Consider the following 24,757-nt stretch of genomic DNA (forward strand, 5'->3'; position numbering starts at 1 on the left):
ATAATTTAAAATATTAATAATTAAGTGAAATTAATTAAATAATATTTAAATAATTGATAAAATGATATTTATGCTTATTTATTATATAAAAAAAACTAATTATTGTTTGAAATTTTTAATTATTTATTGATAGCTAATAAAAAAATATATGAAATAACAGAAAATTTTAAATATCTGCAATTTTAACTTAAAATTATTAAATTCTAATATATTTTATATTAATACTTTTAAATAACTTCGCTAACAAACTAATGAAGCTAATTACATCAAGCTTAAGCTTGTTTGCTCATTGAATTTTATTCATAAATTATTTAGCAAGCCAATCACAAACATCTCTATCATAAACAAGCTGGCTCATTAGCTCATGAGTTATCACTAATAAGCAATTTAATTGACTAAAACAAAATTTTAATTTTTGGTAAAAAAAATTATTGTAAAAGCAAAATGAAAACCATCATAATTGAGAAAAATTATTACGTGCGGTGTCCGGAGTCGAAACAGGTCGCACCATATCACCATTTTCTGTGCACCACTATGTACCGCGTGACATGATGCATCCTGATTTATCTTCGGACAATCCCGTTACCGCACATAACAGTTTCTTCCCAAATGAAGCCTAAATATGCTTATCAAATAATTAAAAACACAAGGCGAATAACTTCTTTCCAAAATTTTAGAATTTGGGAATTCCTTCTTGCATACTTGGTAAACAGATTGTGACATCAATAGTGCAGCATAAATGCAGCATCACATATGTAGAAAACAATAATTGAAAGCTACTTCATCAGCAATTACAATTTCATTAAATGGATAACTTTCGAAATTTAGCAAAATATAATTTTTTTGATAACTGCGGTAAGATAATCAATTATTTACAAAACGCGGTTGTGCATTCAATCAATGCGCTGCAGAAAAATCCAGATTTGGAAAGCTAGCAAGCTCACAAGAAACTCATCAACTCATGAGTTTGTCAAACTGGCCATTTAAATTAAAATATATTACATTTTTATAATTATTTCTTAAATCAAACTTAAGCTTTCTCGCTTTCAAAACAAACTACAACAACATCAAATCTTTATCCCACAATACGAGATCGAATACATTAATCATTTGTCTCTTTTGTATCCTATTAAGGATTAATTATTTTGAGCGGACACCGAATATCATGTGAAGATCAATCAGAATGCGCCATGTGTACCACGGCTCGATACTGCTCGGTACCGCCGCTCAATACCGTTAACATGGTTGCACCTAATTCATCTCCGAACGTAGAACTGCGTCTGGCCTCCGCACATAATAATTTCTCCGTGTTATGAGTCAAATTCTCATTTAAATCTAACAACAAAATGATCATTTCTAATATGTTATGACCAAATATTTTTAGATCTACCTCTTTCTTAACATAAGTCAAATCTAATACACCTACTCTCCTAACAACAATCTAAAAAAATTTATGAAAAAAAGAAACTGTTCCAAACAACAAAATTTCAAATTTAGGCTAAATGTAAAACATCATATTGATACTACTAAGCAATTGGAAGACAAAACGCCTCAAAATATAATATGCAATCACATTAACATTGAAATGAAATCCTCAATTGCCACAGCAAATTCATCCAAAACTTTCTAGTCTGAAATTAAAGGCTGAATGACTGATATATTGAAGTCTCAAAAATATTGTTATAAGGAAAATCATTTAGCTAAAGCAAAGTTCCCAAACCTAAATGTCATAATAGAATGTAGTTATAACAAAAGCCAAAAACACATCTCAGCAGTAGTATTAAGTCTACTACTACTGCTGACGTATTTCAGATTTCTTCTTCTGCCAGAGCCTATCAAGAGCGCTGTCAGCATCTCCCTGAAAAAAATGAAAGAAAAGAGTACATTATAATCTGAAATTATAAAAAAAAAACCAGGATTTAATAAATTTATGATTTTAGAGTGCAATTCCACAAAAGACTAACTTAATAACAAAATTGTGATCAAGATAACACCAATAAGGGTCTGGATCTAGATTCTAGATTAATTATTCCGTGCAGACGCCGAACGCCGTTCGGAGACCAACCAAAACGTGACATGTCAGCCCTTCACTGTGTATTGCGACTCAGTACTGCTGACGTGGTTGTACCTGATTCGCCTCCGGACGTAGAGTTGCGTCCAGCCTCCGCACAGAATAATTTCTCCTTGATATGAGTCTAAATAGGCATAAATCAAGCTTTAGAAACATAATTGATAACTTCTTGAAATCATTCAAGGGGTTAAACAACCTCCAAATTTTATATTTATAGTTAAAGTGAGTATTGCCATGAGATGGATTAAATAAGTCTAATATCACTCAGGTCTAAGTTTATTAAGGTATTATGATGTCCAAGAATTTGTAGAATGACAAGGGGATCTGTTCGGATCTTAGGATGGAATCAATGATCTGCATAAGGCAAACATCAAGTTGGATGATGAGCCAGAGGAAGTTCTTACTCTTCCTGTAACTTACTACATGATTGAAACATCAATTGAAAGAAGATCAAATGTTATAAATGAGAATAACAGGAAGTGGTGACGAAGATCCTTTAAAAAATAAAAAGAAAGGGAGGGTGCCCCAAAAGAGAGGAGACCTCAAAAGATCAACTGAAAGATGATCCATTGTTTTAAAAGAAAATAACAAGTAGTTGTAACATTATGATGAGGATATTGATTGAATTGCCAAAATGTATGACATATGTCGCAAACCAAGATTCACATCCACATACTATAATACATCTCCCATAGAAAGGTATAGGCCATCAAACAAAACTTACAATCAAAAAATGGTACGCATTACTCATTAGGGGAAGACAAAACCAATCTCTATTTAAAGTTCAAAGCTAAATATAAGACGAAAATAAAATAAAATAAAATAAAAAATAAAAAGATAAATATAAGACATGGCATTTGGCTATGAGCGAATTTGAACAGTTGATGAACTCTATAGTTGTTCATAGAAGGATCATATATGTAATTTATTTAGATAATTGCACAAATTTAAATAAAAATTTACATCTTGACATGCAATTAAAAAATTTGAGGATTTCATTATGACTGCAAATATGCTTATTTATCCATTCAACAAAAAGCTCATCGAGAGTACTCATGCAACGACCACATAGCTATTTGCTACAAGTATTTAACGAAGTAATATTTAGCAAATACAAACTTAGTAAAGTTTAAAACAACAACAACATCAACAAGCCTTTGTCCCACTACATGGGGTCGGTTACATGAATCCTTTTTCTCCATTGTGTCTTGCTAAAAGTCAAATTTTCATTTAAATCTAATAAAGAAATATCATGTCTAATATTTTCTAACCAAGTCTTTTTAGGTCTACCTCCATCTTTCTTAACATAAGTCAAATCTAATACCTCTACTTTCCTAATCGGGGCATCGGAAGGCCACCGTTTTATGTGACCAAACCATCTAAGGCAACTCTCTCTAATCTTATCTTCCACTAGAGCTACTCCAAACTTCGTAAAGTTTAAGAAGATTAAAACATGAAAATAATTTAGTTCTTTATATATAATTTAGCAATTTGTTTAAGGGTTTAAGATTTGTGAAAGCAAGAAAAATATAAGAGAACCACAGCCTATTTGGTAAGGTTTTCTTTCATTCGTCATCAACCGTTAAGTTGTTAGAGAAAAGAAGTGGAGTTGGACCCTGCTTCTTTTCCTCTAACTTATCTCTAGGTTTGGTTTCAAGCTGAGAAGGGATAATAGAGAGAAAGGGAATTACACTAGGTAGATTTTGTATGGAATTTGGAAAATAAATAAACTGGTAGGATTAGTTAAAACTTAAAATGTGTATATGAAAAGCCAATTTTTTACCAATTATAGAAATTTTGAACTACTTATAAACTTTAGAGAATTTTGTTCTATGTAGCCAATTAGCCATCATACTAAAATGCATTTTACGTTCATAATTTTTTTATCACGCGTCCTTAAGAGCTCCATAAATGATTTTCACTATAGAAGGAATTGATTTTTTTTTTTGTTGCAGTTTAATTGTCAATCTCAAAATTATACAAATCCAAAAATAAGTAGTCAAACAATATCAGAATTTAAATGAATTTAATACCTATCATTCAAAGAATTTTGAGGATTTATTACATCAAGACTTACATAATTTATTAAATCCTACCTGATTTAAACCCTACTTGCAGCCAAAACTGCTTAATTGGAAAAAAGGTGTGAGGATGTAATGATGCAAAGTGCATCAGAGGATTGGTATTTCACATTATATTCTAAATTGCAGTAATCTCAACTTAAATCAAACAGCTTTCCCATACTGCTAAGTGTTGCTTCAGGATATCCTAACACAACTTTTTCCATAAATACTCAGAAAATAGGTTTGAGTAGAAGAGTAATATAAATAACCTGAGCACGAATGAAACCCGAGAGCGCAAAAGTTGTGAAATTCCTGGTATAAACACCATGCTCATCCAAATGACCAATATTAATTTGAACAGCGGCATGATCCTTGGCAGCAATCAACCTGTTCGTCGCAGAGCTGCAAACACCATTTTCCATGGATAGCTCATAAGATTTCCATTCATTTCAATCACATTAAAGAACTAACAAAAGGAAAATAGTAACAAAAACATACCACTTCCTAGGGATATAGAGATCCACCAGTTGCCCCTCTTCATTCTGCATTTTGTCGTCAAACAAAGTGATGAAGTATCACCGACCTAAACAATATAACAGCCAACTAATAATGAATAAAGAAAGGAGCCAACCCCTTAATTGTACTTAATTTCTATAATTAATAGGACAAAGGATAAACCTAATTGCAAATACAATCAGAAAATAAACCATCCAAAAAATGGAACAGAGTGGAGTAAACACCATAATCCGGAAACAATGCTAACATTTAGAGAAATAAAAAATAAAAAGTTATCCTAAGGATAGCATTAATTTCTCTAAAAAAACATGTCAGCAAGCTCCCAAAAAAACAAGAAAACTAAAAATTATAAACAGAACAAAAAAAAATGATTTGAAGAAGTAAACCAAACCTTGGATCGAAACAGAGATCTGATCAGCTTTCGTGAAATCAAAAGATATAGAGAAAGATATAAAATCGAACAATGGTTATGCTAGAAGATAAATAACGAATTTACCACCGAATGGAATCCTATGTAATGGCAGTGCGAAGGCGATTAAGATGAATGCCAGAGAGGGTACTATTTATAGCAAAAAAAAAAACTAGGAGCGTGTATCTACAGTTCTATACTTCTATTCTTTATTTATTTTTTATTATAACTAATTTTTTAACAATTGAAAATTATTACATTTCAAAATAGAAAATATAAAAATAATTATGAGAACCTCCTCATAAATTAATGAACAATGTATAGGGCTTAATTTTATATTGTACTAGGTTAGGGGAACCCGATAGATTTTAAATCCTGGGATAGGTGACCTCCTCAGAAGTTACACCAACTGGACAAAATCGTCAATCCCTCAAGCCAAAGCGAACAATATCTCGATAGTTAAGAGTTTGGGTTGTTCCATTTTATTAGACTTGTCCCGTGCATAGGTCTACAAACGAATCGAGCCGAGCTGAGCCGTGTATGTATGTGTTCATGTTTGAGCTCAATTGTTAAGAGCTTGTTCAAGCTCGGTTCGAGCCCGATTCGAGCTTTTTTGTTTGTGTTCGAACTTGGTTCATGTAAAAGGATACATGTTCAATTTTTTTTTATTAGTGTTCAGTTCATTTGGGCTTATTGAGTTCTAAACGAGCGGCTTATTTAGAAATTAATGAACGAGTTTTATCAAGTTATTAATAATCAGCCTTATCGAGCTATAATGAACAAGTCTTATTGAGCTATTAATGAACAAGCCTTATCGAGCTATTAACGAAATAGCCTTATCGAGCTGTTCGTTAAAATATCAAACGAGTATTGTCGAGTCTACTAATGAATACTAATATCAAGCCTTATCGAGTAGCTTATCGAGCTCATAAATGATACTTTTAATGAACAAGCTTCTTAATGAACTCTATAAACAAACATAAACGAGCACCTAATTTGTAATCCTTATCATCCAAAAGTACACTGGAATAAACCATCTTACTTTTTATTGAAATCATAATCCAAATAGTCATGAACTTAATTTTAGAAGTTTCTAATTTGAATATAAATCGATGTGCCCAATCAAAGCGATTTTTGGTGCAGCATCAAGCTCTTAAAACTTTGTTAAACCCGCTAAAAGTTTATCTATATTTCTTAGGCTTTGTTTGGTTATCTTGCACCTTTCCTAAAAGGTAGTTTTAAAACTATTGTTTGAGATAATGGAATTTTCAACCGGAGAAGTAAATACTCAAAAGCTTTTGAAAATAATACAAAAATACAGTTTCCTAAAAAGCATTTATGCAAAAGTGTCACAAGCAAACAACACCAAAAAAAATATTCTGCCATTTCTAAACAGAAAAGGCAAATAATCGCCCAAACAAAGGAGGCCTTATATTCTCTGAGGTGAAAATCAATTTTCTTAAAACGTCTAAACTCGAATTTTAGAAAAGTGTTAAATGTAGTCATTTGCCATCAACAATAACATCTCATATTTCTGCATATAGTCTTGAGATGGAATTTAACTCTACAAATCAAAAAAATATAAAAAATATATGAATATTTCTGCACAAGCCAAGCATATTGAAGCATTAAAATGCAACTAAATGACAAACTGCTAGAAAAAAAAAACATGCATTTGATCCTAAAAATCTGTTTGTCTTGACAATGGTTGAATCAGTCTAAATCATGATGAATTATTTGGTCGTCTGTTTCTGGATTTAAGATTTTTATAAATAGTTGAGAAAAGGATAATAATCGTTTTAGTAGAAAGACTCGGCATTGAGCTCCTTGTGATCAAACAATTCAGCAGCAATGGATACTAAAAAATGGGGCTTAGTTTCACGCTTTGCCGATTAGGTCCTCTGCAGCTGCGATCGAAAGCTTTCAGCGAAAGACGATAACTACCATGAGTTACATTACGGACTAGAAACTGTTCAACGCAGTCCAACGAGAGGAACCAGCGAAAAGAAATGCGAAACAAATGCGAAAAAAAAAAACAATTGAAAAAACCAGCGAGATAGTATCCTCTTACAGGTGAACGAACTCGCTGCCAGACGTTTCGGCGGATTTAAGCGAGGAAGGAGAGGAATCGAAGAAGACGAAGAAGGGCGCGAACGGCGGCGTAAAAGCAAAATAGGATTAGGGCAACTGCGAGATTTGGTGTGGGCGTAAAATAGTGTGAAGGGCTGCTGTCCGTCCGATTTGCAAGCTGTGGCTCAAATAAAAATATTATTAAAAAAAAAAAGAGAGAGAATGTTATTAATTAGTAATTAAGTAACTGTTATTAATAATTAAATTATATGTGAGAATATAATATCAATTAATAGATAATAATTATTATTGATTAAATATATATTATAATATTTGATTAAATTTTATAAGTTAGTAATCAATAATTATTATATTAAATTATTCAACAAATTTTTAATGAGATTTAATTGAACTAAATGTCAAACATTAATCGAATTATTTGACAAGCTTGCTCACAAGTCGAGTATGTTTACGAGTTTTATATGATGTTGTTTATGTTCGAACATAAATAAGTCGAACACATGATTATTCAATCTTGTTTGATTACTTAATCAAATGATTGCGAGCGAGCTTTAATCAAACCAAACCATGAATAATTTGTCGGGCGCTCGGTTATCTTGCAACCCTACTCGTGCAAGCTCAATTGATCTTAATTTAAGCCAAGAGAAGTAACCTCAACTAAATTGAGCTAAAGTCAAACCTATACTAAGTAAGTTGAATTACGATGATGTTGAGGTGTTTATTTGGGTTCATTAAACCAATTAAGGTTTCATTTGGGCTTTAATTTTTGTAATAAAATTTTGCTTTAAGAAACAGTAAAAAAGACGTCCCAAACAAAGCCTAAGTGTCTTGTATGATTCGATTGACTTGGATTGAGTTGATGATGTCTTGATTAATCAAATTTTAGTCATGCACAAGAAATATAGAGCTAGAAGCATTAACCTAAATCCAAGTCTTAAAGCTTGTTTGGATTAATTTTGAGTTAACACAATCCATTCCACTGCAGCATATCACCAAACACCTAAGGTGCACACATCTCCTTCCACCATCAAAACGAAACGACAATTCGAATAGCCTGGCGACATCTCGCGCATGCCTGCTCAATCCTTTCGGCGAGAGTCTCCTCCTTCATCGCCGCTTTTACCATCTCAAGATTCATCTCGATCAGTTTGAACACGCGGCTGAGCTCAGTCAGGGGCGGATCCAGCTTCTTTTTTCAGAATGGAAAAAAATAATTATTTGGGGATGGGCAAAGACGCTTATGATTGATAAAATTTATAAAAAAAAAAAAGATTATGAGGGGGCAAAATACCCAAAATACTCAAAATATTCCAAAATCCTCAGTGATTTCGCGTTGTTCACAACATAAAAATATGTTTTTATTTGTCATTCGGGTGGATGCTCACGGGAACTGCAAACGAGCGAATGATGTTAGGTTGGAGACACCCTTATACATTAGAGATAGGTGGCATATGGCAAATACGTACGTAGAGAAAGAAATATAAAACATATAGAAATGAAGGTTATAAGCCTATTCCCATATAAAAAACCTTCTGCCAAAATACAGAACATTTCTTTAATTGGCAGCACTTGGCCGGGATGTCTACCAATATGTCAAAGTTGCCCTCATTAAAGGTATATATGTAGATCGCATTGCCAAAGACAATAAGCTTCGGTAGGGATCATGTCTTCATGAGAAAATTTTACTAAGTATTATTCAAGGAGATGGGTGCTAAACTTCTATGTATTGTGACATGAAATCTAGAGATTGGTGGATAAATGGATTTGATAAAGCAAAAGTAATTAGAGCAATACTTCAACCATCTTTTTTTTATCCACCTGTTGCCACCTTCGAAACGGCACTAGGGGGTTTGACTAATCCTCGGCTGACCTAGAAGAGGCACCCACCCCAGAAATCTCATTGTCCGCGCTTGATTGGGCCCCACTTAAGAGGCACCACAGCTTGAGGGGAATCGAGCACGAGTTTGGAGCTAGGTTCCCAACCTTCTTCAACTATTTTTCAATGTAAAATTCTAACCTAGCTTTAGGTTGAATTCTCTGGTGGCTGGACAATTTATATAATACATCTTATCACTCCTCAATTGGAATGTCACCATTCCATGCATTATAGAATTCCTTAGAGGAAATTAGGTGATGTTCATTCTATTGAAAATAATATGAGCTGAGAAAAATTATTAAGTGGCTGCTTGTCATTCACCAATGTTTTTGGTGCTCAAGAAATCAAGATGGAACATGATTATATGCTACATTTTCTTTGTGGTGATGATCTAGGAAAAGCAAGAAAAATAGTAAATTGGCCTAGAGCCAAATCTCAAGAGTTTGTAATGAAAGATCATAGATCTTACTCTTAGTTTTTCTCCTTATTTGATTTCTTCTTTTACATATTCATCATTCCTTACATCTTGGTTATTTTATCTTTCCTCCTCAACTTGCTCGATAGTAGGCATTCGATGATAGAGATATGACTCTTTATTCCCTATTTCCTACTATATATCAAGTTATTAATTTTAGATTTTTGCCATAACTTAATACACCATATAGTAAGATTTTGAAATTGAAAAAAAAAAAAAATTGTAGCATCCATTAAATGCATCATAACTTCATAATCATAACGAGCAGGGTAACTCAAATAAAAAATTACATACAGAGAAAAGCTATCAGTAACCTATATATAATAGGGGTGTCAATTTTTGACCCGACCCAAAATTCGACCCGGGAAAATTCAGGTTCGGGTTGACCCGTTTAGCAAACAGATCGGTTTCGGGTTGATTCGAAAACTTGAAATCAACCCGAAACTGACACGAAAAATCCGGGTTCACCATTTCCGTGCTTGCGCCTCGCGCCGTAGCCCGCTGCCGCACATTCGGTCCCGCAGACTCCGTCTCGGACGCGCGGTGCGGTCCCGCGGACTGCCGGGCCCTGTCTCCGTCCGAAGTACGAACTCGAGCGGTCATGGAGTACTCCTTCAGCATGTGGCACGCACGGTCCAGCGGACTTCGTCCGCACATCGCACTCGCGCTATCGCGAGCTCGTTCTCTGCCGCGCGGGTCGGGTCGGGTCAACCCGGCAACCCGGCCGGGTCGGGTCCGGGTTGAAATGTCCGACCTGTCTGCAAAAATAGGTCGGGTTCGGGTTGACCCGTTTAAATAAGGGTCAACTCGGGTTCGACCCGAATCCGACCCGTCAACCCGAATTGACACCCCTATTATATAGTGCATGACTGCATGGTATGATGAACCTTGAATGGATATGGTACCCTAAACCTATATATGCAAAGGCATATAGAGAAGAGCAACCCAATGGAGAAGGCGCCAACTAAATAAGAAACCTTTAATCATTTTTATGGGAATATATATAGTACCTATCATTGCAAGGCATTAAAAAAACAACTTAAAATGGCCATAAAATAAATTATACATGCATTATTCTTCATTAAGGATGATTAATATATTCTTTTAACAGGTTGAGAACTTTGCAACCATATGCTTTCTTATATGCCCTTAACTACATATAAGATGACAATTTTTCAATGACTCCATTGGAGCTTGATGAGCTTTTATAAAATTTTTTATTCTTTGATATGAACATAGTTTGTTATATTGTTGTGGGGTTTTTTTTTTTCAACACATGCTCAAGATTATTGATTTTTATATGATTTTATTATTCTTTGTGGAGTTTTTAAATTAAATTATTATTATATATATACATCTTTTAAGAGCTATCAATCCTTATTGTTAGTGGTTAATGCAGTTAGAATTTAAGTATGATTTGTAGCGACCAACTTATAGAGCTTAATAATGTGATTCCTCATTCAAAAACTTATTTATGTACATAAAAGTGTATGATATAATATTGATATGTCACCGAAAATAGTCTTTATCAGGCATGAATCTTGATGCAAATATGAATGGGAGGCTCCAAAAAAATAATTTTGGTACCATCCAAACTCCGAATTTAGTAAACTTTTGGTCGAACCAAACGTCTCGAAAAGACGAACCAAATTAACGACACCAAATTCGACTAAATTCGAGCCCAAAATGAGTCCAAATAGAAGACTTCTTTTGGAAGATTCAAACTATAATTTGGATTACCAACAAAGTTCTAAACGTGACTTGCTCATAGTCGAATCGAGCGGCCCGACGAGACAAATCCATTAAGCCTAAGATCACCGAATTTTGATATCATTAAGATATTAAAATGATCAATTAAATGCTCCATGATCAAAGGGACTAATATTGGCCGTCCATTCAAACCACTCCCATCTTGACCTTAGTCCTCCCCAATGTAAAAAAAGTATAAATAGACTCACATTATTCACAAAAGAAGGGAAAGAGGAGGGAAAAAAAAGGGAAGAAAAGGGAAAAATTTAGAAGCCCAAACAAACATATCAACACCGAGTCTTTCAACTCCTATCTTATAATGCATATTTGCTACATCGAGCTAAGACCTTCCTCCTAAGGAAGGGCCTCATTTGTAATAAATTACAAATACTACGTGGATTCATTTAAATTGGGTGATACCCAATACTTAATTTTATCTTTTTCAGGGATTTCTACGTAAAAAATATGATCTCTTATAAACACTATAACCATACTTTCTTATACGTTTGTGTGCTAGGTCTTCGTACAAAGCTAAGACGTACGCTAAACTATATTACTCTCTACCGCCATGAATATTCTAGTAAATAACAAATATTCTACTACCGTGAAAAATTACACATATTAAATTGATAAATTAGTTAATTAATTTATATTATGTAATTTTTAAACTTTTTTATTTTATTTTATTTTTCTCAATTATCAATACTTTATACCCATGCATAATACATACAAAACTTTTCCTCATTTTCACAACACGTGCCACCCAAACTCTTGCATGCACCCCACATGCTTCCACCACCCCCCATGCGTCTTCCCATACTCCAGCCATGCATGCATGCACTACGTACACTCTTTCTCTCTCCTATCTCTCTCTCTATCCAGACATTTATATAAGCTCCCCAAGATCGATCGAGTAAGTATATTTACATCACAAATGGCTCTCAAGCTATCTTTCCAGCTTCTCTTCCTCCTCATTCTCGCCGCCGGCGCTGCAGTCGCTGCCACCGAAGACGAGGAGATGATCGCCGAATCCAAACGGTGTGTGCAAGAGATGCAGAAGAACCCTCTCACCATCTGTCGCCTGTTCCTCAAATACGGTGGTGATAGTGCCGCCGGTCGCCCGTTCCTCGGATATGAAAGTGGCAATGCCGAAAATCTGATCAAATGCTGTGAACAGCTCCACCAGGTTTCCGACACATGCCGATGCGAGTTATTAAACAAGATGACCGGAGAGATAATGAAGAAGGATATGAAGGGCGATCAGTACCAAGGTCAGCTTGAAGAGATGAGGATGAGAGGAGTGTTTCTTCCTCTCATGTGCAACATTGGGCCGCCGTGCCGCCTTAGCTATGGCGGTGGCGACGCCGCCATTGTTAAGTACTAAGTTTGTAGGAATGAAGGAAGCTAAGTGCGCGCTTGTTGTCGTCATGGATGGTCGGTGACGGCTTATATGCATGCTCTATGTTTTAAATAAAAATGAAATAAATGGCTTAGCTTGATCTCTTTTGCATGTTAATTTCTTTTATATTAAAATACTGTGTGAAGTATATGATAAATATTTGTAGATTAATATATTTTTTATGTTCATAAAGAATCGGCCATGAATCTCGAGGCCAAATTAAATAGAAAATTTTCAAAATTAAATTTGAAAACATCTGAACTTTGATTTGTGCAAACTTATAGTCGAATTGAACGTCTCAAAAAGGCGAACCCAACGACACAATATTTGACCCAATTAATTCGAGTTCAAATGGGTTCGAATGGAAGACCTGAAATGCATTGAAAGGTTCAAATAATAAATTGGATGACCAAACAGTTTTCAAATTAAACGTGTCATGCTTATAGTAGAATCGAGCGACTCGACTAGATTAATCCAACGAGTCTAAGATCGTTGAATTCTAATATCATTTAGGCACTCAAATGCTGGATAAACGGCCATACATTCAAAACACTCAATATGTTATTTATCTCCTCTATGTTTAGTGATCATTACACTCCCAAAAAATAATAAAAAGACCCCTTATTTTTTATTGAGGGGGAAGAAGCATGAGTCTCTCAAGTCACTAAGGTTTTTTTTTTTTTTTTCGCTAAGTTAAAAAATAATAACTTATGACTGTGGCCGATATAATAGATGTAAAAATATTAGTTTTATATTTTTTAATGTTTTAAATGATTAATGATTTTCTATTTACACGTTAATGTTAAGGGAAATTTACATACATATTATTTTATTTAATGATATTTACATATCTAACATTAAAATATTAATATTATATGTCTATTATTTATATACAATTTTAATATCAAATATATCACTCATATAATTTATTTCTACCATTCATATTATCTTATAAATTTTAATATTTTATTCAATGAGCCTAAATTTATTTTATTGATATCTAATGTTAATTATATTTGGTAGAATCCGTCGATCCGATCTATCTATTGACGGGCCTCGCCGGGCCTCTATCATTTATATATAATTTTAATATCAAATATATCACTCATATAATTTATTTCTACCATTCATATTATCTTATAAATTTTAATATTTTATTTCATGCGCCTAAATTTATTTTATGGATATCTAATGTTAATTATATTTGCTAGAATCCGTCGATCCGATCTATGACGGGCCTCGCCGGGCCGGGCCGACCCGGCTGCCTTTATGCTGATGGCTCGTAACGGTATCGGCATCTCGTGCATCCAAATCGGCTGACGAGAAACATTTTCGCTCTGCGCGGGTCGGAGGTAACCGGTTATTCAGACTCATCAACGAAGGCAAATGCGAGCATCACCGGTGAAGGGAGCGTAGGGTTTTGCTTAACCAGCATGGAAACTAGGGTTTCCTCTGACTTTAAGCTCGGAAGCACTGTCATGGCCAGTTCTCGAGTATGGTTTTCCCTAGTTTTTATTTTTTGGAAGTTTAAGAACTATTTTTCGACTTATGGATCTAATATCTTTTATACTTGAGATTTTCATACTTTATATTGTTGTAAGAGGGGTTATACCAAATTTTGAGGGACGAGGGAAGCTCTCAGCCACTCCTGATTCCGTTAATAATTCTATAGAAATTTTTTTCGTTTGATCATGTTAAATTTGCCGCATAGGGCATAACGAAATCTAGCACAAATATGCGAGCTTGAAAATCCGGGTGTTCTTATTGTTGGGAATAGGCGAAATAGAATTCTAACATGGCATTATAGAAAATAGAACAGAAGAAAAATATATGAGAATTTTATGCAGTTGCCCAGTTGATGGCTACGCCTTCTTAGTGCCAATGAATATTTCATTATGATTTTGTTGTTGTGGAGATTACAACTCTAATCTCTAAAATGCTTTTAATTAATAATGTATAAATGATGAATTTTGATTTTTTTTCTTGCTAGTGAGAACATAAACTTAGTTGAATGGGGAAGTTTCTATGACAGCCGAACTTTGCGATAGCTTATTGCATGACATGTATTAAATTGCATTTTGAAGGGATATTATGCAACTTAGGTTGAGTTTAAGTACCACTTGATCCGCGCCGACATAAAAAAATTGATACGAAAGTAGCGGGTTTTGGTGATCGAAAAGTTGGTTGTGCTCTTTTGGCTTGATGGAAGACATGTTCCCAATAAAAGACCATATTTTGTTATAGTTCTTTGCATTATTTAGCACATCAATTGGTGCAACTTGATCAGTCAAACTGTTCTAAATTATCTTGGAGCTAAGATTATGAATATGTTTGTAACATTACTTTCTTATACTTTTACTCTTTTAATTTAATTTTACTGATATGACCAAGGATTGATATTTTAACTGCGAAATTGCTTGCAATGCTTCAGGTAACAATTGGTTTGCTGCTTCCTCTTCAAAGAAACTTCATAGTAGATGCTTCAGCAGCAAAAATTTCAGTTTTTGAAGGAGTTAATTTTGTAGGACGTGATAACATTACAATGTCTGACAAGAGAGTTAGCCGCAAGCATATTAGTTTGCATGGCTCAAGTGATGGCGTTGTTGAACTTGTTGTTGTATGTTTCTTTTGTATTTTACTTAACCATATAATTGATGTTGCCTTTACAAGTATCTTATCTTCATTTTGTTAAAATTATTATTAATCTTGATTGACACTTCTGTCTTCTTTAGGTGTCATAAATTTTTTTTCTCGCTTGTTCTATGGAGATTCTGGAAGCTATGGGGCAGAACTTAATTGTATTGTAGTGATAAGTGGGTATAATTTTTTGAGAATATATCTTGTAGGTGTAGCACAAGATTTTTCCTTGATTGCTAAGAGAGTAGGCAAGATTTGGCTAAATCATAAAACATAAGTATTGTCATAATTTAACCTAATTGACCGACTAACATAAAGCTAAAATTTTACTACCAATTGTAATTTACAAAAATGATTCAATAACATAACAATCTTAAACCTTGAAAATGTGAGATAGCCTTATGAAAATTAGATTGCATATAATTGATAACTTTAAATGAGAAGGATAGAATATTAATAATTCTAGTTGCGTTAAACAAATAAATAATGAATCCTAGCTAGAAATTAAATGTACATGGAAAATTGAAAGAATTTGGAAAAAAAAGTTTATCAGTTTTTGTATGTATAAATGTTTAATATGAGAAAATGACTAAAATTATCTCTTGACTCTTTTTGAAGGACCAAAGTGATTCTCAACTATATTAAAGGATTATTTTGGTTCCCCAAGTCTTTAAAAATGAATAAAAAAATTTTGTTTCTCTTCAAGGAGTTGAGAAACCAAAATGGTTATTTAATATATATAGTTGGAGACTATTTTGATCTTTTATAAAGAATCAAAATGTTGGTTATGTTAGTCGTCTTCCGATGATTATTGACCATTTGATGAAAGAGTTCTTTATCTCTCTTTCTTCTTGATTATCATCCAAGTCGAAAAAATGCACCTTTAGTTCTTGCCCCTTGTACACTGCAACATGTTTGATCATTGAATTTCTCTTTGCAAGTTAGAAATTGTTTATGGTGGCATTCTAATCTAGAGCTCTGATACCACTTGACACCTTGAGATGTTCAAAACACTTTATAAATAAACTTTAAAATACCAAATGCCACTAAGAACTAGAAAACTACTTGATGTCAACCCAATAACGAAACATTAAATTACAAGAGAATTACTATTTCGAATTTAAACTTTGCAAGATTAGACTGTTGTATTTTCAATTTCATTGCTGCATACTTTTTTACTTTCTGAATTACATTTACTTTTTATAGCCATGTTTTGACAATTTGAATTATTTTATTCGAATTCCTTATGACCAACAATGCCTAAATTGAATATTTTTGTGAATGGATATTCATGCAAGTCTCAAACTATGCTTTTTAATGATGGGATGCGTCTATAGGAAGGTCCTAACCCAGTCATTTTTAAATCGGGGAATCAAAGAAGGAAGCTGAGCTCTCAAGAAAAACTCTTCATTAATGATGGGGACATTCTTGAATTGATTCCGGGTAATCATTTCTTCAAATATGTAAAAGCAAGTGGTGAACATGCATCCTCTTCAGGAAGAGATTTAGTCTTCTCTGATAAAGCGCAGAAACAAGCAGATAAGGATGCCTTAGTTTATGATAGAAATCATCAACTTCTTCAAGATGAGGCATTAGCAAGAACGTTACAGGTATTTCGTAATTGTTGTTTACCCTCCTCCAGTTTCCATTTAATTGGCATTTTTTGAGCTATAATTTTATGGGATATCCCTACAGAATTTAGAGGACAACAGATTGCTTGAAGTGAGCCCTCCAGTTGTCTCTAAATCTTGGTCTTCTTGTCCAACATCAGATGCAGTTAGGGTTTCATCCAATAGCATGGAGGCAATTCACCAATTTGATGTTTCTAAGGATTGTTTATCACTTGTCTTCCGGCTAATGCGAGTGCAAGGTCTGCCTAAATGGGCAAATGAATGTACGGTTGCTATTAATGATGTTATAGAGGTAATCTGCAAACTCAGCTTCAGGGAAATGCTGCAGAAGCAGATTTTGTAAACTCAGTTAACAAAGAATCGTCCTGTCTAATAAGAAATTTATATATGTAATTGAACGAACATGAAACTAAGCTCTATAGCGGTAATAACTACTGATGGCGTGTCTATAATTCGTAGGTTATTTTAAAGACAAGCTAGGCTATTTATTTTAGGAAAATTTACATACATACCACTTTATTTCATGCTATTTACATGTTTCACACCAAAAACATTAATATTACATGTCTACCATCCATATAAAACTTTAATATCAAATATACCACTTTTATAATTCATTTCTACCATCATACCATCCTATAAACTTTAATATTTCATTCCATGCACTCAAATTTGTTCTATGGGTGGTAGGCATGTAATATTAATGTTTTGAGTGTTAGATATGTAAATTGCAGGAAATAAAGTGCTATTTTAACTGCAGGCAGCCTGTTAAAGGCCATGCTTATAAAGTTCTGTTTCACTACTTCATTATTCACTTTACTTGCAATATTAGTATCAAAAGCTTTATGGTCTTCATTTAGTTATGACTTTATTAAACGAAGAACTTGTAATTGAAGCCTCAGGGCTTCTTTAGGGCAATCTCAGTGGCTGCTATCACTACACTGCCACTTTGTAGGCTGCAAATTCATGCTGTCTGTTATATTCTGCCTGAGCTGCTGCAGGGAAATTGAAGCTGTGCTGCGAGGAAAACTCTGCCAACTGTGTCTCCCCATTGGTCATTTTATGCCCCAAAAATTTCTGGCAGCAATGGGTTCCAAAATCAATTAATGATCTTTTGAGCACTTTTGTTGGTGCGGCAATGTATCTTAATCATGAATTGGAGTATAATGAAACCTGATTGTAGTGTTAGAAAGGATTCATGATTATTTGTCCAATCGCTAAAAATCTTTTTCATGTATGACTGAGTACATTGTTCAGGTTTATTTACTTTGTTGCTAATCAATGATTTGCTCAGATCTATTGATGATATTCTCAGATATATCTGTTTGAAGTCTTGTAGCATTTTTGTCATACTATATTGTAAATTTCCATGCTGAAGTTTTACTAATATCTTGTTGGTTCACTCCGCATAGGGAAACATTCTTGTTGCTATTCTTTCGAACTACATGGTCGACATTGATTGGTTGAAAACGGGTATGCTAATCATATTGGTTCTTTTAATGCCTTAATTCTTGCCATTAAATGCAATTTTGCTTTTGTACATTTGATTTTTTGAGAATATCTACTTGCATTACAAGTGCATGCATGACAAATTTAGATTTATCACCAGAATCTGATAGCGCAAACTTTTGCTGTTAAAATTTAAAATTCCTTTGATATTCAGATGTTTATAGTAACATCTGTTGAAAAATTGTGAAAGAGATTAGTATAGATCATAAGAGCTTCTCTGTGATATCACAAATAACTTTGTTTCTCTTTTACTTGGTTCTCTAAATAAAGGGAGAGAGGTCCTTCAAAGTTAAAGGGTGGAAGGTAAAAGAAATAACTATTTATGAAACCTTAAGGGGACAAATTAGTTATTTTCATCTTTAATTGCTTCATGAGAACTTGAGGAGTTTTTCACGGTAGCTCTGAAGGCAGTAGTCAGTAAAATCCTCCAATGTATTTGGAACTTCCAGCTTCGTGTCATAAAAAAACTTATTTGCAAATATAGTGATAAGGCTTCATGTGTCAACTCATTACTATATCTTGCATTAGTAGGAGCTCTCCTTGCTCTGGGTATATTTCTGCTCTGAATGCCGTGGAAGAAATTGGGCTATGGTAGCCTAATGTTTGGTTAGATGGTTAAAGGGATGCCTCTTCATTCGTTTAGCCACTGAGACACGAAAAGTACAAACCATTGTTGAACAACCTCCTCTGTATTGGCCTGAAGACTATTTTCTCCATTGTGTCGTCTTAATAAAGTCTTGGGCGGAAAAATTTCTTATCTCAATCTCCTTAGCTTTGATAAGGCGCTGTTTGCAAGCATGAAAACAATATCTCTGAACTAGTAGAGCCCTTCAGCAATCAAGTAAACTTATACATAATTCCTGAATTCCTACTGCCTTCAGCTTTAATGCTTACAGCATGGATTTATGCTATACTCTTCTTTTCTATTGTTGCTTTTTCCAATGTTATTACTTTTATTTACCCTAACTTAATTGATGATATTTGACATTGACTTGGCTGTTTTAACATCTGTCCTTTCCATCTTGCTGCAATTAACCACCATTCAAGCAAAAGTGACAGAAAACATGTATATTTCAACTCTTTGCTTGTACCATAGGTTTTATGTTCCAAAGATTATAGGCGTAAAAAACTTGGTTTTCTCCTTGGATCTTGAGTTTAGTTATTAACCATAGCAAGAAGTCTCTAGATATATTTTGGTTGACTTCACAAATCATCATTCAACATTAACTACTCCTGTTGATTCTTTTTTGATCCTCTCTTACTATTTCCTGGAAAAGTATGTAGTCCTTTCTCCAGTTCATAAGCTTCTTTGAATCATATAGTATTGTAATTTGATAGGTCAAACTATAACATTTGAAAATGCTTTTGATGCTTTATCAGCTTGTCTTCTAAATAATTCAGTATTTTGTACTTCCACTAGAATTCATGCCACGAGAAAAAAGTTTAAGATGAGCAAAGTATTTTACTATTTTTTTTTGCCGTCTTTAAACCTCATTTTTTTTCTTTTCCTCCGGTTAGTTGGCTTCATATATTTCTTGTGGTGGGTTCTGTGCCTTAATATCCTGCTGAAATCCCACAGGGATTTGCCTCCAATTCATTAGTTAATGGAAATACTTATTTGAACCTTACGTGTTATGTCCTTGCATGCTTGCCTGCTTTTGGTCACTTGAGGAAGATGCCCATAGACCAACCTTTGGTTTATTTGCCTGCTTTTTCCTACTTGAGGACAACATCAATAGCTAGTCCTGGGTTTATTTGTCATTTTATTCTCTTCACACCCTCTCTCAATTGGAGCTAGTTTTTTATTCAAGGTTATTAGTTACTAGTATTCATCTGTATTGAGTTAGGAAAGCATCTTTGAACTACTTTAGATCTATATCTTCTGTAAGAATGCCATATATGCTTTTTGATTTTTTTTTTCCTTTCAACTTTGCATTGCATGCAATTATTTTATTTATTTTCAATGGAGTTTCCTTGCATGTTTTATTTTAATCATTGAGCTTCTTCTTGTTTGTTGAAATTTTTTAGTTGCTCTAGAATTTTTATGTTAAATTTTTTCTTGATTGACTTGAACTGCACACAGATTTTTGAAGAAACAATTTTCTTCTTGTAGCTTGCCCAAAACTGTGGCAGATTCCTCATGTACTTATTGTCCATGGTGAAAGTGGCAACCGGGTTGATCATTTGCAGGTTTTTCATTCAATTTTTTGTCTTTCTTTTTAGGTCGGTAGATTATATCTAAGTTTTTTTGTTAAATTCATAATTTAACAGAAGAAAAAGCCTTTAAATTGGGTTCTGTACAAGCCATCGCTTCCCATATCTTATGGAACACATCACTCCAAGGCAATGCTCCTTGTATATGAAACAGGGGTGCGCATCATCATACATTCTGCAAATTTAATCCATGTCGATTGGAACAACAAAACACAGGGGTTATGGATGCAAGATTTCCCTTACAAAAATGTCAAGAACTTGTCTGAGAGCTCTTTTTTCGAAAGGGACTTAATTGACTATATCAGCACTCTTAAGGTGCTCCTGATATCTCTTTTTAAAACTCGTATGATATTGGCTCATCTTGTTTCTTTTCTTATCATCCCTTCATGATTTTGCAATACATCTGAATTAAAAATTTGGATGCTTTGCTTGGTACATCCTATTTGTTTGCAAAATGAAAATTCTCTTAATGATTCCAATGGTTTTTGTTGATATCTTTCACGGCGTGTCACATACATAAAGGCACCAGCTTATGCAAACTTTCTAAAGTATTCTTTCTTTCCAATATATTAATAAGTAAAATATTTGATTTATGTTTCAAAAAATGATCTAAGGACTGGAAATTAAGTTCGCAGAATAACTCATTGTAAGTTCTTTTATTGAAATCATGCTTGTATTTTTAATGGACTAACTCATTATATGAAGCTTTCTTATTCATATTGAATTTTAGACAAGTTTTGTGAGATGTTTATGATTGATGTGCATGATAGTTCTTCAATTTTGGAAGTGCAGTAGCTTTGCCAATTACATAAAAACCTGTTTTCTTTTCTTTTTTTTTTTTTCATTTTGAAAGTTTGATTATTCATTAGTGATCCACTGATGCGTATTGAAGACGGAAGGATTATATTAGATTGTGTTTTTGTACTTTGGAAATGAGATACAGTTTCTTATGCAACTATTACCTACTTTTATGTTGGTTATTGCTGGAAATTTCTTCTAGAAATTGGTTGTGAGTCATTAAGAAATCCAGTTATTGGTATCAATTTTCTTCATATGAGTATTATTTCAGTTTAATGTCATCTTTAGTTGTAGGACTACACGATTTGATTAGAGTTAGAATGGACAGCTTAATCTTAATATGTATTATCGATCTATTAATGAGTCAACTAGTCATCCAATGGTCTTCAACAGCTTGAAAATTTATTATTGTGGTGACTGTTCATTTGTTTTTTTTTTCCCTATGTCATATTACTTTTCACCAATCCATAATGTACTTTATATTGATTTGGTACTAGTGCAAATTTTTTATTTTTTAACCTTGATTTAATCAAAATTTGCAACTTTACTTTTGACTATTAAATTTCTTTTATTGTTTTCTTCTATTTTGACAATTTCTCTCTTCTCACATTTTCTCTCTCCACAAAGCCATAGGTAAACGCAACAAAAAAAAGATACATTTTTTATACTCTCCATCTTTCATACTCTTTTTTTTTTCTCTCTTCCATTAAAAGAAATATGAAAATCTATTTTTGGTCCCTAGTCTGCCCCTCATTTCTCTCTCCCACATCATTTCCTAGATTCTTTTAATCACCTATAAATTCAACAATAATTTGACATTTGAGTTGAAGTTCAAATTTTAAATTTAATTCAAATTCAAACCATCAACTACCTTAGCTCCTAAAACCCCTCCGTGAGGGACCATTGAAAAGTTCAAATTTACATGTAGAATTTAGATTTATTTTAATTCTTCTACCCTTTTCATTAAATTCCTCCACTAAATTGAGCAAATCTACTTCAAATCAAAATCTAATTAACATTCTCTTTTTTATATCAAGAAATAAAATCGTATGTTCCTCCTCTCCCATATTCAAATCAATCTCTCTTAATTGAGGGATATATTTAATTTAGCACTCATAGAAGCAAAGAAGAAGGCAAGAAAAAGAAAGAAATATATGGACACCTTGTTCCTTCTAGATTGATGTATTTATCTTTAGATCTGCTACTCTCGTTTTTTAAGGCACTTTGTCAAGATTATTTTGATTGTATTTTGGAGATTGCCACCAATTTTTTTAATGGTACCATCTAGAACTACTATAAATATGCTTACAAGATGGATATGTTTTCCCATCTTAGAGAAATTACAAGTTCCTTATGATGGAATGCATTGCTTCTACTGCTGTTAGTCTCCGAATGAGAGATCTTCCTATTTTAGCAAAATTATTTGGTTTGGTTTTCTATTGAATTATCAATAGGGTAGTTTGTATTTTGAAATATTAGTCCATTTCTATAAATAAACCCTTATTCATTATGTAAATCATATTACAATGAGTTGAATGAACAAATTCTTGTAGCTTTTGTTTGTGATTTCTTGTTTTCTTGCTCTGGATCCTGACAACCTAATGTCATGAAGAGTTGGCATCAGTTGTTCCTGTAGGTTTTCAATTATTTCTTTCTGTTTCATATTTGCTTTTACTATTTAAATTTATACATTTTGTTAATTTGAAAATTTGGATGGAAGAGAGATAAACTGCGTCGGTAGGTTGGGGTAGGGGCAGTGTTAAATTATTCATTTTCTACTTTTTTTAATGAAAGAGAAAAAATAAGGAGATATGGAAGATAGAGTTTGAATTTTTTTTATAAAAAATAAGGAGATAGGCCGGTGGAGTATGGAAAGGGCAAGAATTTTTTCACTAATTCATTTGACCTTTAGGCGTGAGAGAGAGAGAGAGAGAGAGAGCATGGGAGGAGAAGGAGAAGAACATTGGAAGCTTTTGTAATCAAAGGTAAAGTTTTAGAAATTGATGAAGAGAAGGTTAAAACAAGCATGATATTAGCTATGATATCAAGTTGACGTATGGTACGCGGCAAAATAGCAAAAACAAAAGAAAATAGAAAGAATTAAATGAAAAGATGTAAATGCAACGAAACCTTAAGTTATTGATGTTGAATCCTTGATACATTGCGTTGCCGTTCTATTATGAAGCCAAAATAAGATTTTGATGGAGATCATGGGAGTAAACAATTACATGGCGGTTGTGGCTTACGATGGAAACTTTGCCCATTATTAAAAATCTCTTCAAAAATATTATCAAAATTAAAGATTCTACTTTCTTTGCATGCAATAAATTATGTTTGTTGATTCACATTTTATTGAGTATAGTTCCATTTTCAGGGATTTGAGAAATATTGATGTGATGATCGATGATGAGGATTAATATTTGTTATTTTTGTGCTCTTTATCCCTCTTTTATAATTATTTTCATGGCATCATGGTGTATGGTAAAGATTCAATTAGCTTAGAGAATTTTAGGAATTCATTTCTTTCTAGAGATGTGATTATTAAGTTTGAAACTTGAAGTGTATGAGATGAAATGTAAGTTGATGGAAAGACTTTTTCATAAATGATTAGTTTTAATCATGACATAAGTCTCGTGGCTACTACAAAAATATAGCTTTCTGCCTTTCTTCTGTTGCAAAAAGAAAGGTTGCATCAAGAGGAATTGCCATGTTGTGAACAAAGAGTAACATTCGAGTGACAACCACCACAAGTTGGAATAGTCAGGAGATGTTAATGTTGTTGTAGATGGGTTAGATGTAAATTTATATGTTGTTGTTTTGTTAACTGTTGGAGAGAAATACAACAATCAATAGATTTTAAATTCAACTTGTTCAATACTATATGTGTCCTCATAAAAGACTATTTGTCACTTATGAGTCATTTGTAATGACTATTTTTATATGGGAAACATTGAATGCATAAGATAGTTGGCTCTAACATTATGAAGTTGAGAATGAATGATGGTACTGCTAAAACATGAGGGAGTAGAGAGTAATGGCTAGAGATCGAAGTGGCTAATGTGAAATGAGAGTATTGGGGGTGTGGGTCTCCGAAAGGATTCCGCTCGTGTGGTTCGAATGCAAAGAGTACGATCACACTATCCCGTAGGACAAAATGGTCGTAGACCTTTACACCCGACACAAGCAGGCCAATGGAAGAGCAGATGGAGTTATAGATACGATTAGCCATGGAGGATAGCGGGTTTTCACCTACGCACCTTGACGGATAATAATATCTATAACCCTAAATTCACGAGATTTCCCCCATTCGATACATCAG

General features: G+C 33.5%; 3 protein-coding genes across 9 annotated transcripts in view; 2 read left to right on the forward strand and 1 right to left on the reverse strand.

Annotated features, from left to right (window-relative positions):
* Positions 1–7,286, reverse strand: part of LOC110103821 (40S ribosomal protein S21) — a 9,563-nt gene extending 2,277 nt beyond the window's left edge. Inside the window, exons 1-4 of one of the 2 annotated variants that reach the window (XM_020832679.2) lie at positions 7,131–7,285; positions 4,633–4,717; positions 4,404–4,536; positions 1,616–1,858 (exon numbers count right to left, since the gene is read on the reverse strand). In XM_020832679.2, the coding sequence (XP_020688338.1) occupies positions 1,793–1,858; positions 4,404–4,536; positions 4,633–4,682 (249 nt within the window). In that variant the 5' untranslated portion in view covers positions 4,683–4,717; positions 7,131–7,285 and the 3' untranslated portion in view covers positions 1,616–1,792. Of the gene's footprint in view, positions 1–1,615; positions 1,859–4,403; positions 4,537–4,632; positions 4,718–7,130 lie in introns of those variants that run through there. The other variant, XM_020832680.2, reaches the window with a different exon arrangement.
* A 4,898-nt stretch (positions 7,287–12,184) lies between these two features.
* Positions 12,185–12,634, forward strand: LOC110103800 (2S sulfur-rich seed storage protein 1-like). Its single transcript, XM_020832646.1, has one exon. It carries the CDS (start codon positions 12,185–12,187, stop codon positions 12,632–12,634), a length of 450 nt encoding a protein of 149 aa, XP_020688305.1.
* Positions 12,635–13,949: 1,315 nt separating this feature from the next.
* Positions 13,950–24,757, forward strand: part of LOC110103810 (tyrosyl-DNA phosphodiesterase 1) — a 27,089-nt gene continuing 16,281 nt past the window's right edge. For 4 of the 6 annotated variants that reach the window (XM_028695500.1, XM_028695499.1, XM_020832659.2 and 1 more), the window contains exons 1-7: positions 13,952–14,142; positions 15,081–15,266; positions 16,624–16,896; positions 16,982–17,209; positions 18,330–18,390; positions 20,540–20,616; positions 20,698–20,955. In XM_028695500.1, the coding sequence (XP_028551333.1) occupies positions 14,083–14,142; positions 15,081–15,266; positions 16,624–16,896; positions 16,982–17,209; positions 18,330–18,390; positions 20,540–20,616; positions 20,698–20,955 (1,143 nt within the window). In that variant the 5' untranslated portion in view covers positions 13,952–14,082. Of the gene's footprint in view, positions 14,143–15,080; positions 15,267–16,623; positions 16,897–16,981; positions 17,210–18,329; positions 18,391–20,539; positions 20,617–20,697; positions 20,956–24,757 lie in introns of all 6 variants that reach the window. The other 2 variants (XM_028695502.1, XM_028695503.1) reach the window with 1 other exon arrangement.

The sequence above is a fragment of the Dendrobium catenatum genome, unplaced genomic scaffold (genome assembly GCF_001605985.2).
Source record: "Dendrobium catenatum unplaced genomic scaffold, ASM160598v2 fragScaff_scaffold_651, whole genome shotgun sequence".
Taxonomy (NCBI): Eukaryota; Viridiplantae; Streptophyta; class Magnoliopsida; order Asparagales; family Orchidaceae; genus Dendrobium; species Dendrobium catenatum.